The sequence below is a fragment of the Ruditapes philippinarum genome, unplaced genomic scaffold (genome assembly GCF_026571515.1).
Source record: "Ruditapes philippinarum isolate M1 unplaced genomic scaffold, ASM2657151v2 ctg3063_1_1_1_1, whole genome shotgun sequence".
NCBI lineage: Eukaryota > Metazoa > Mollusca > Bivalvia > Venerida > Veneridae > Ruditapes > Ruditapes philippinarum.
Genome location: NW_026851686.1, coordinates 62,341 through 75,063, shown reverse-complemented (window position 1 = coordinate 75,063; position 12,723 = coordinate 62,341). Strand labels below are relative to the sequence as shown.

At 32.9% G+C, this 12,723-nt stretch overlaps 1 protein-coding gene across 3 annotated transcripts in view; it reads right to left on the bottom strand.

Moving 5' to 3' along the window:
• Positions 1–2,323: 2,323 nt before the first annotated feature.
• Positions 2,324–12,723, bottom strand: part of LOC132736955 (potassium channel subfamily T member 2-like) — a 50,852-nt gene continuing 40,452 nt past the window's right edge. For all 3 annotated transcript variants that reach the window (XM_060724179.1, XM_060724187.1, XM_060724172.1), the window contains exons 2-4: positions 6,721–6,800; positions 5,131–5,224; positions 2,324–2,442 (exon numbers count right to left, since the gene is read on the bottom strand). In XM_060724179.1, the coding sequence (XP_060580162.1) occupies positions 2,334–2,442; positions 5,131–5,224; positions 6,721–6,800 (283 nt within the window). In that variant the 3' untranslated portion in view covers positions 2,324–2,333. The remainder of the gene's footprint in view (positions 2,443–5,130; positions 5,225–6,720; positions 6,801–12,723) is intronic.

The following is a 12,723-nucleotide window of genomic DNA, read 5'->3' as shown; positions in this document are numbered from 1 at the left end:
TAGCACAGATGTTAAGGATTTTGTTCTACAAGATAAATTCCAAGTAATTCCTAAAGACTAGGAATTTTGCAAAATCTTAAGTCTTAGAAATCTCAGAAAATAAATTACAATTCCTAGTATAACTTAGAAATTGATGAGTTGTTTGAAAATTATTAGAAATGCCTAGTTCTCAGTAACTGGTACTTCCTAGGCCATACTAGAATAGCCAAGACTGGTTTTAACATTCTGGAGTTTTCTAGGATAATAACTGTGAAATACTGGGACTTTTTGAATACCAGTATATATTTCTGCAAGGGTGGTGGCGAAAAAAATCAACGATGACATGCATTACATGGAGGATATCTAGGGATTTTTGTGGGACTTTTTTTTTTGGTGGCATGTATAGAAGTTATCAGTTCCTTGCGAAAGTGAAGGCAACTAAAAACTGGTAAATTGCTTGACAGCCTGCTAATGAATGATGTGGTGACTGCCTTGTGCTCAGGTTAATTCAATGTGGCTTACTGCAGTGATCATGATGGTAAACTACCAACACCACCACACTTTTTTTTGTGTGTTTTTTCCCCTCAATATATGATAAGTTAGTATACTTTTGTCTGATTTGAGTTAAAGCAATCAAATGCTTTTCATGCATCTATAAAGCATATAAAAAACTCTCAACACACTATTTCCAGTCCCGTCTACTTAAAAAAAAACCTCAGTTGAGTCCCTTTAAATTGAGCATTAAAAACCTTCGTGGAGTCCCTATAAATTAAGCATTAAAAAGACTCAGTGAAGTCCCTTAAATTCAGCATTAAAAAATAACACATTGAGGTCCCTTAAAATTGAGCATTTATTACATCACTACAATACAAATTATGCCTTGTGAAGAGAATTTTACAATAACTATATCAACATTTAAACACCATAACAAATTAACTTAATAATTCAATAGCGAGCTGAAACAATGGAATAAAATACGCAGAATGTCAATTAGTATTCCTACAGCATACTGACTTGATATCAAAATGTCCAACTGACTGTCATTTAAGAGAATAAAAGCCAAGTTCCGGTCTCACTTTACATCCTAAACACAAAACCAATTTTGATCTCCATGGAAATAAAACCTGCATTAAAATATTCTGTTGTGTCATGCAATTTCTACAAAGGCTGCGAAATTTCCACTGCATTTTTCAAAAACATTCTCACCCTTAAATAAAAGATTTCTTCGATCAGTTTAAAGTTCTCTGCATGGGCTGCAGCATAAAGTGTTCATGAATATGCATGAGAATGTTTACACTTCATTTGATGGCTATTGCTTCTAGAATAGCTGTTTATATTACAGGAATTAATTATGCAAGCATAAACAATGGATTTTATACATGCAATGGCTGAATAATATTTCTATTTTGCATTTCTTAGAAACTTCCATTCAAAGCTTATTTAGCTTTAAGTTATGAACTTATATGTATGTCCTATAAAACTTTAACCCTTCCTAAATTTGTTTCATCTATTACATATCTTTCAGACTTATACACAATCATGTTCTATCCATATATTATATGTGTTTCAGACTTATACACATGTTTTATCTATATATTACACATGTTTCTGACGTAAACACATGTTTTATCTATATATCACACATGTTTCAGACTTATACACATGTTTTATCTATATATCACACATGTTTCAGACTTATACACATGTTTTATCTATATATCACACATGTTTCAGACTTATACACATGTTTTATCTATATATCACACATGTTTCAGACTTATACACATGTTTTATTTATATATTGCACATGTTTCAGACTTATACACATGTTTTATTTATATATTGCACATGTTTCAGACTTATACACATGTTTTATTTATATATTGCACATGTTTCAGACTTATACACATGTTCTGTCTATATATATCACATGTGTTTCAGACTTATACACATGATTTATCTATTACATATATTTCAGACGTATACACATTTATACTAGACAAATTCAAGACTAATTTCAGGCCTAGAATTTTACTGTAGCATTTCACACTGAATTAAGGACAAATACACCAGGACACAAGAGGAGGATGGGGGTGGGGGTGGCATAAATAACCAAGTTATTAATTAACAGGCGATTTTTAACATACAAATATGTGACAATATTTCAGGGTGATATATTACATCTCACTGGAAACGTATTGTATTTCATAGCAAAGGTGCTTCCACAAAAGTCATTCTAAAATTTGATGATAAAATTCATGCAATGACAGTGGTACAGGGAGTGTTACAGTTTATATTTCACTGTTGATTATAGTATATCATTAATTGACAAGGTGTTAGATATAAATTATATCTCACCAGTGTATGACAGGATGATCCTCAAACACCTCTTTATCTACGCTCTCCCAACACGTGACATCATCCGCAACTGTACCATTCTCTATCGTGTCTGGTAGAGTATCGCTGTAAAAATATATACATACCGCATTAGTCAGATAAACAGATTATATAGAAATAAACATTGCAAACGTTTTCTTTTCTATCCTTATTATTTTTAAGTCAGACATTTGCTATGTTATATTATTTTAATTTTTATTAAGTCAGACATACACTGTAAATAATTTAATATAGCAAATAACCTGCTCCAATGACAGAGGACCTCTGAGGTGCAGGCCATCGGCCGAGTATTAAACCACCTACCTTCCAAAAGATGAAAATAACATGATTTGACAAATTTTATACATGTATTATTATAGAAACTGCTTGATAAATTATTTAATGACGACATCAATTTATGTAAAACCTTAACCCCCTTGATTTAAGTGGCAGCGTGGCCGAGTGGTAAAAGTAACATGTCAGACTAGGAATCCCAGGATTGCTGACCGTGTGGGTTCAAAGCCTGTCAGGGGGCAAGCCGTTGTTTCCTTGAGCAAGAAACTTTACATTCATTGCTTAGAACTGGTTGGTTCCAGGAATGGATTCAATAGTGCTTCAATAAGTTTGTAGCTTCCGTTAAACAATCCAACTAAAATAAATTGGTATAAACTAACCCCCCTTGATTTGTATAATGGATTTGCCCTGTTTTGAATTTGGAACAGTTCATTTATAATTTTAAGGCTGGCCTGACACTTTACTGGTGGCAAAGGCTTATCCATTTTGGTTCTTGCAAATCAAGGGTTAATGTCAGATATTCTATTTCTTATAATTGCCTTGTACATTTCCACACAAATACAACCAAATGCAGACATATAAATTTCTGGCGTACAGTTTCTTCTAAAGCACTATTGATCTAATAAACCAAAACAAAATACTGGCCCCTCCTGTATAATTATGCACAAAAAAGGTATTGATTGACCACCTACTGTTATAATTATCATTTTCAAAGCAATAATTTCTCTTATTTATACAGACTTGCACTCTAAGCAGTCACTTGTCGACAGGCGCACTCTTGGAGACTTGGAGTTATGGTAAATTATGCAAACACCGTAAAAGCTTTGATATTAAGCTTGAACAAGGGGGAAACCTTGTGTTGCGAGCAGCAGAAATTTTTGAATATATAGAGGATATTGAATGAGTGTTGGTTCAAAACTGAATTTATTGAATGAGTTAAATAAAATTATATTATGCGAGCCTCTGGCATGCATAATATTATTTTATTGAACAAGTTCAATAGCTTAAGTAATGATCCTAACACAAATATAATCTTCTATTTATCACATACCCAAAATAAGAACTGTTTACAGTAGCAACAATTTTTTTTCCACAGTGTAACTAATCATTAGTGTGCTTTAACAATATGTTTTTATAAAGCAAAAAACGTCACGTCAAAATATATATGTATGGCCCCGCAGTACCGTTTTTTACTGCGTCGCAAAATCGGCACGGGGGTGTGCCCAAACCAAAAGGAAAGCTTGCGGTAAGCTTGTGACAAGCTTGCTGCAAGCTTGTCGCAAGCTTACATTGGCTATTTATGCTTGCTATATTAGCTTGCTGCAAGCTTGCGCAAGCTCGTAAGTAGTTTCATACAGAAAACAGCAAACAGACATTGTCCTCTTTATTTATCATGATAAATTAAGAGGACAATGTCTGTTTGCTGCGAGTACACTCCCATACTTCTCTGAAACATCATACAGTTTATGTAAGCAAATAAACTATCCCCTATATCTATGTAAGTACACAGTCACTGGTGTGTCCTTAGTTCAATGGCCTAAAATGTTGAGTTCACTTGTGTCTGTAAGTCCTGATGATGCAAGTTCGAATCCTGCACTGGGCATGACTTTTTCTATATCTATAGGGTTGACCGCAAGACTGTTGTAAGTCGTTCTTTATTTCATATACAAGTTACTGCAGTTTTGCAGTCAACTCTCAAAATTTATTCTTTATTAAAGTGGCCAAGATTTGTTACCATAAGCATTTTTACATCAACATATTTTCTAATAATTTGAAAATCTTTGTTGAATAAAAATTGCAGATACATGAAATATATTTTGATGTTAAATCATGTCGTTCTTATAGGATATTTCATAACACTTTGGATCATAAAGAAAAGTGGTGTTGATTCTCGGACAGGGTAACATTAAGTACCCTGACGATACTACAGCTTTGTAATTTGTACCCTGACGATACTACAGCTTTGTAATTTGTACCCTGACCATACTACAGCTTTGTACTTTATCCGTTTCAATCTTAGTTGTCACTAGATCACATCCAGTCACATTTAATAATATAAATCTGGCATGAATCCCTGTAAATCTTGAGCCATTATGAAATTTTACATTGAGATTAAAGGCTCATATATTACTGTAAACAGAGGGATAACTCACACACTGTTTACAGGGAGACAACTCACACACTGTATACAGTAAGATAACTCACACACTGTTAAAATGAAAATAACTCACAGCTCATATACTACTTACTAGGTGATAACTTACACAATATAAAGAGATAACTCACACACTGTTTATAAGGTGATAACTCATGTTGTTAACAATAAGATAACTCACAAACTACAGGGAGATAACTAACACACTGTTTATAGGGAGATAACTCATATGCTGTTAACAGTAATATAACTCATAAACTGTAGGGAGATAACTCACATTGTTTTAAGGGGATAACTCACATACTGTTTACAGGGAGATAACTCACCAATTTGGAGGAATGGTTTCTGTCAGTACCCTTACTGTGTACAGTATACATGTCAATAGTTTGATGACTAAGTTGAAGATACGAATTCGCAAACCTGCAAAGATAAGATATTATATAAGATATTATATGTCATTTTTTATAGAACACTTCAAAACTATATACATGTAGATAAAAATAATAAAGGGTCTAAAATCCTACTGTTTCAATTCATTTACTGTCTTGCCTATAGTGATCTTATGTATATTGGCACTTCCATAAATTTTAATGATAATGATGCCTTGATTTCAAAAAGTTACAAACTGTATGCTGTATTGTTGAATGAAGGTCATTCATAAATGACCTTGACCTTCAAGGTCAATTGTTTAATTTTGCTTGATTTTTGCCATGATGCCTGAATCATTTTTTTCATTTAACTGAATGAAAGTTAAATGTAGTGTAACTGATATATATTTATCTCAAAGAATAATTTAGCAACAAAGAATTATCATTATAGTCCACTGAAATATTGTTCTGTTTACAGTCAATTTCTTAGGCTATGATATGTAACCTTTGTCATATAAATCTAAAGTTGATTATCCTTTTAATGCAATAGTGAAATATGCATGGTAAATAATTTTGTTCAGTGTACAACTGTTCATCACCCAATATTTACCATTTTGAAATAAAATTTTCCCCTTAAAGGTTCATATTCAAAGCAGGGACAACTCTTTAATAGAAGTTAGGCAGCATTAACCTTTAACCTGTTGTTACCAAAAGTGATTAACCTTTGACCTGTTGTTACCAAAATGGTTAACCTATGACCTGTTGTTACCAAAAGTGGTTAACCTTTGACCTGTTGTAACCAAAAGTGGTTAACCTTTGACCTATTGTTACCAAAATGGTTAACCTATGACCTGTTGTTACCAAAAGTGGTTAACCTTTGACCTGTTGTAACCAAAAGTGATTAACCTTTGACCTATTGTTACCAAAAGTGATTAACCTTTGACCTCGGTATAGAGGCAGGCCAGCTTGGGACATCCATACAGTCAGATCAGGCTCTTTACTGTTGGATAATTATGTTTTAATTACATATTTTAATACTGAAAATCATTTAGACAAGATAAAGATCCTTATAACCGCAGGCGTAATGGAACAGATGAAATAAGTACCAAACTTTCAGACAATAATCCAGAGAATGATGAATTTTGAATGACTTGTAAACTAACACCACCATACTGTCTATACTTTACGTCTGCTTGAGAAGAACATTTGGAGGTGAAGGTCATGCATGTACCCACATTCCTTTTAACAATATGTCATTTTCCCTATTAAAAATAGCATCTTTTTACCGAATTTTGAACAAAAAAATCCCGCTACTCGGAAGAGTTGTGTCAGACTTGGTTTTTGTGATAAAATACTACATCTACAGCAATGAACAATGTTTTAATTCATGGAATTTGGAAAAAATGAAGGAAGCCACTCTAAAATTAAATTCCCAATTAACAATATAACTACAATTAACATAACAAATTACCAGTGTATATGGGTCATTTTCAAAATAATCAATCCGTACAGTATTTGAGTGGTGACATAACATTAGGTAACACTTACTTGATCTCTGGTTTTTGATGAAGTAAAGCTGTAACCTCTCTTTGAATGATTTCTCATTGGTGAAAAACTCAACACGCACTCTACAAATATAAAATAATAAAATGTCATGATCAGAAGAAAAAAAAACAAATCACATTTTTCTTAACAAAAAAAACCCCAACAATTTCTCTCACTTTGGCACATAAATCTGCAAAAAACAAAACAAGACTTACTCCAGACTTAGGGTATATTGGGTTTTTCCCAACTGATCTAGGACCGTACAACAAACTTTTACAGTTACAGCTTCGACAATATATAGGCACCTCAGGTTGACAACTCTATTATAACAGGTATTGTACTGTGAAACTTTAACAGTGCAAGTTTGTTTGTTCTATGGGAATTTACTTTGGAAAATCCCACATTTGCTGAGTTCCGGATAACAACAATTCAGAGTAAAGTCTATATCAACCTTAGACTGATGGCCAAGATCTTTACCCATGGCAAATGCCAATAACTTCTGATATTGGCAATTTGGCATAGAAATAGTCAAGTCAAATTAAATTTTAGTAACAGAAAAATTCATGTGCATGTTCTAACAAATTATAAGAGATATAAAAGTTAAATTAATGCTGAAAGTAGACAATAATTCAATTGTAGCACCATTAAATAACAAATTGTACAATAAATATTACTTTATCACCATAGCAACCCTATATTGATGCAACACCTAATGTACAAAGTCTCTCTCCCTGATTAACAAACACTTGTTCTAAATGATAAGTTCTTGTACAACATTGATAGGTCATTATTATCAATTACTTTATAAACATGGACTAACCTTTTAAAGGATATACCTGTACAGTCATAAATTACACCAATATTTAATAACGGGTAATTAATAATGAAACTGCACTCTTATAATGATTTTTTTTCTTTCTTTGAGTAGTTGAAAGAATTATATATCATTATGTGATACTAGGTAATATGATTTTTAATACCACAGCGAAATAACGTTTTTATGAAATTCGCAGTCAATATGGTTGTGCAAAAAAAATTTGTATAGTAGTTATCAGATCCTTGCGTAAGTGAAAGCAACTAGTACAGGTAAACTGCTTGACAGCTTACCCAGGAACGATATGATGGCTGAACTCACGGTGCTCTGGTGAATTCAAAGTGATTTACTGACATGATCCTGAGTGTTAACTACCAACACCACCATCATTATATAGGGCCATATACATAACCTATCAAAAATATTATATAACTTATGTTTGCAATCCATCTTTTTATTACTGGCAAACATTTGCTTTGAAACTTTTCCTTGATATATAAAACCCAAATGAATCTTTTTTGTTCCCATCATTGAAATCTTAAAGTCACCTATTAGAAACAACATTGGTATAACATTGTACTTTGTATTGATTAATAAGTGTGTAAATTATGAAGCCATTGGTACAGGTAGAATTTAAGAATTAAATCCTACTTGCCGTTTTAGGTTAACCTTGTATGGACAGACAGATAGACAGACAGTTCAATAACTATATGGACAGGGGCATAATGAAAAGTTCAAATCTCATCTGACCTAATTTTTTGCTTAAAGTGAAGTATATTTATTGGCCACTGATTGTCTGTCAAAGAAGAAGATGGTTTTGTCCAACACTTCAATTACCATTACTGTTTATCTATAATTATAGTACTGACAAAATGTATCGCCAGCCGCTAACAAGAAAAGACCAATAGATATAACCATTGCTATATGTGGGTATTCATCCAAAGTTTCAGCATGGCTACACTCATAAGATTTTGTTAGAATTTACCAGTTCTATGACATAATGTTCATTTTTACATAAAATATATATTTTTGGAAATCTATATCTGCTGTTAATGCTTCCAACTGATCATGAGTAAATATATGGTTGGTTGGTTGGTTGGTTGGTTAGTTGGATGGATGGATGGATGGATGGATGGATGGTTGGATGGATGGATGGATGGATGGATGGTTGGTTGGTTGGTTGGTTGGTTGGTTGGTTAGATAGTTGGATGGATAGATGGATGGGTGGGTGGATGGATGGATGCATGGATAGTTAAATGAATGAATGAACGAATGAACAAATGAATGAAAACACCAAGTATTGAGTGAAAGAGAAATAAAGAAATGAACATTTGTCTCAATATAGGATATAAAATCTAAGATTTATATATAAATCACTCGTATAATTCAATCATGGTTCACCCTATGTCATTGTCCTAATTGTCATTATGAGCTTAATCAATCAATTACGATCCAGGCATGCGGCATTATTCTCGGCATTATCCTCTGCATTATCCCCCATCACCTTCTTACCGATACCTTTTGTTCTTTTTTTGTTCTGTACCCACCAACTTTTTTCCGGAAAATCATTATTTGGGTTCATTAAAAAAAATTGTGTCATGATAATCACCTTATAGCTTTCTTTTTTTTTTTTTTTTTTGATGTGAAAGAAAAAGTCACCTACCGGTATATGACTAATTAAGTTCAGATGAAAGCTTCTTAGTTACAAGAAATTGTATGACCTAGATTTTCTTTTTTTCTCTCTTTTTTTAACTATAGATAGACATGATGAATAGTCTGTATACAGCTATAAAGTTAAAGCTTCTGCATGAAATTCAAGTATGTTAATGTAAAGAACACTTTAAGTTTTGTTTATATATCTTAAAACTGCTTTAAATTGTGTGATTAACTTGTGTTGTCCTGTGCTTTTTATAAAGAATATAGAAAATCCAATTTGATGTGCAATTTAGAAACACACAGTCACAAAAACGAAATGTTTCTCTCCTTTTTTTTGTGCCTATAAAAATTACCTCTCATTACTAGAATCGTCCTGGTAACCAAACCTAGAAATACCATCAACGCCACTATTTCCTCGCTCTATTATCCCAGTATCATTTATTTCATTTTGAACACCAAGATTTCTAAACCTATTCCCAAGAACACTGTTTCTCACTATGGAGTCGGAACTTTCATCAACTGTATCTTGCCTTCTTTTGATTTTTGGACTACCTTTTGGACTGCCTTTACAGTCCGTCTTACCATGATTGTGTTTGAACGCACCGTTTACAAAAAACGGATTCGACATGATGATCTTGATATTATTGATTACTTCACAGTAAGTTTATGCATCATTTTTTTGTCTTAAATTAGCAGACTCGTATATAACTTTAATTTTCATTTTGGTTAAAAATTCTTAATTGCAATTACTATGGAACATATTCTAGCCTTATATATAGCAGCTTCAGTTTAATCAAGCAGTTCCATAATTATTCCTTTCCATAAAACCTCAATATATTTTTTTTTTTTCCTTTTGTAAACTCATTTAATAAAGAACTGCCACTTTAACAGTCATTCATCAACTAAACACTTAATAAAATCCAAAATCTATATAAAATTTCTTGTCAAACAGTTACATTAAAAGATAATTAACTCCATTTTTTTACTTCCTTTGAACACACTAAAGTTCATGAACAAACAAGGAACATAGTACAACAACAAGATCTCTCAGTGTCAGCTCCGCCAAATTATTTTAAACGTTTAATACAACATAATGCAAATGAATGAATGAATTATGCCTCCTCGCAGTATCCTATAATAGTTGCGGACAGACATCTTCCATTATTATTGCATTAAAAACAAAGCCAAAGAAAGGAAAACTGGCCTAAAGGGCAATTATCAGATCAAAGACAGCTTGTTACAAGATATTTAATAATTCAAGAAAATATCATTAAACGGCCTTTAAACTTCCGCAGAACAACAGAGGATGACCATCTACTGTGCAGTATAATAGTGACCCGTCCACTCATCAAATATGTATAAATTACCATCTCCCAGCCAGATGAGCCTATCTGCTAAGACTTTATCAGCACTTTACGCCAGTCTTGCCATGCCACAACCAATTACATAATATCACCCAAAAACCATGTTAACCTTTTCCTCTCTCTTGTTTCCATCATCAAATAATAATGTTGTTTACCCCTTTTCTCAGACCATTTCTTACAGTCAACAGAAGTTTTAACAATTATCTTGCCAAGAAAGTAATTTAACCAATTACATGTATTTATTAATACGCTACCATAATTCCCGCCAAATTGATTACAGTCTTTCTAATGGACCTTGGACTTATTTCTGACATGTAGTTCTAAATCTAATTAGGACTTACATGTATATTTAAGAACTTGCTTTAACTACCAAGGAAGCCATTGAAGTAGAAGATATTACATTTTACATCCTTTTTTATGGATTGATTTAGGTCAGATTTAAACCATTAAATGACTCTTTTTTGAGAACTAGTGAGGATAGAAATTGTTAATTTGTAGTTTGACTCATTAGTGAGTGTGACTTAACTGGAGATAAAATATGCTGCAATACAGCATAATTTCAGGATTTCAAGCTCAAATGGCCTGAATAGACCATAGTTTCAGGAATTCAAGCTCAAATGGCCTGAACAGAGCATAACATCAGGATTTCAAGCTCAAATGGCCTGAACAGAGCATAACATCAGGATTTCAAGCTCTAATGGCCTGAACAAAGCATAGCATCTGAGGATTTCAAGGTCAAATGGCTTGAATAGAGCATAACATCAGAATTTCGAGCTTAAATGCCCTGAATAGAGCATAACATCAGGATTTTAAGCTAAAATGCCCTGAATAGAGCATAACATCAGGATTTAAAGCTAAAATGCCCTGAATAGAGCATAACATCAGGATTTCAAGCTACAACGCCCTGAATAGAGCATAACATCAGGATTTCAAGCTAAAATGCCCTTAATAGAGCATAACATCAGGATTTCAAGCTAAAACGCCCTGAATAGAGCATAACATCAGGATTTCAAGCTACAACGCCCTGAATAGAGCATTACATCAGGATTTCAAGCTACAACGCCCTGAATAGAGCATTACATCAGGATTTCAAGGTCAAAAACCTGTACAGAGAATAGTTTCAGAAAACTCCAGCTCCAATGTAGCCAGATTAAAGCGCATCAATATTCTGGATTTTAAATGGGGACAATTAACTGACCTCCAGGAAAAGCGAATAGTTTAATAGACAGACTTTATCTCTGACATCATTAATAATAAAGGTAAGAGTTTTCACCTTTCAGAAAAGAATGTTTAAAATCAGCATTAGATATACAAGAAATGGCAATATGATTTAAAAAGATTATCAGTATTATATTATTCTAGCATTGCAAATCAGACAGCTATCCTTGTAGTGTATTTATATTTACCCCCCCCCCTTTCCCCATTTGCGCCCCCCCCCCAAAAAAAAATAAAAAAAATACAGTATTTTAGATTATAAATATAGATAATATTATAATGCAAATGAGAGTTAACCAGTACAAGCTCAGATACAAAAAAAAAAAATTTAACAAGGGTATAGATTAGGGGTGTGGATCGTCGGATAAATGACGATCCGATCCGAACCAAGATTCAGCACTTACGATTCACAAATCGAACCACGAACCTTTTGTTAACAAGACACCGTTTAAAACATGAACATTAGTTCTAAAAAAATGTTTATTTTTCTTTAAACACTACTTAACATTAATCATATAAAATAATGCAAACATAAACTAAGTTAATGTTTTTTATTCTTGGCATGAGTATCTTAATGTATATTTGTGCAACCTATACAAAAGTATTTCGAAACATTGGAAGTAACTTTTGCTGGTGGTATTTTGGTAAACATCGCATCGCTCATACTCAAATTGTATTTTTCCCCGAACTTTAGAGTGTGAGACACAGAAAATGGATATAAACTAATAAGATCGCGATCCACGATCCCAGGACTTAATATGAATATTTGTACTCGATTATTCATTGCAATTCGTGATTATCCGAGTACTCTGATACTCGCCCCAGCCCTAGTATAGATGCATATTTCAGATGGGGTTTGGTCTGGATCAGTGCATATATTTTTGGACAATTTGAGATATATAAATATTGCATAATATCAAAACTTTCCTTGTTTTTTAACATTTCAGTATACTTATA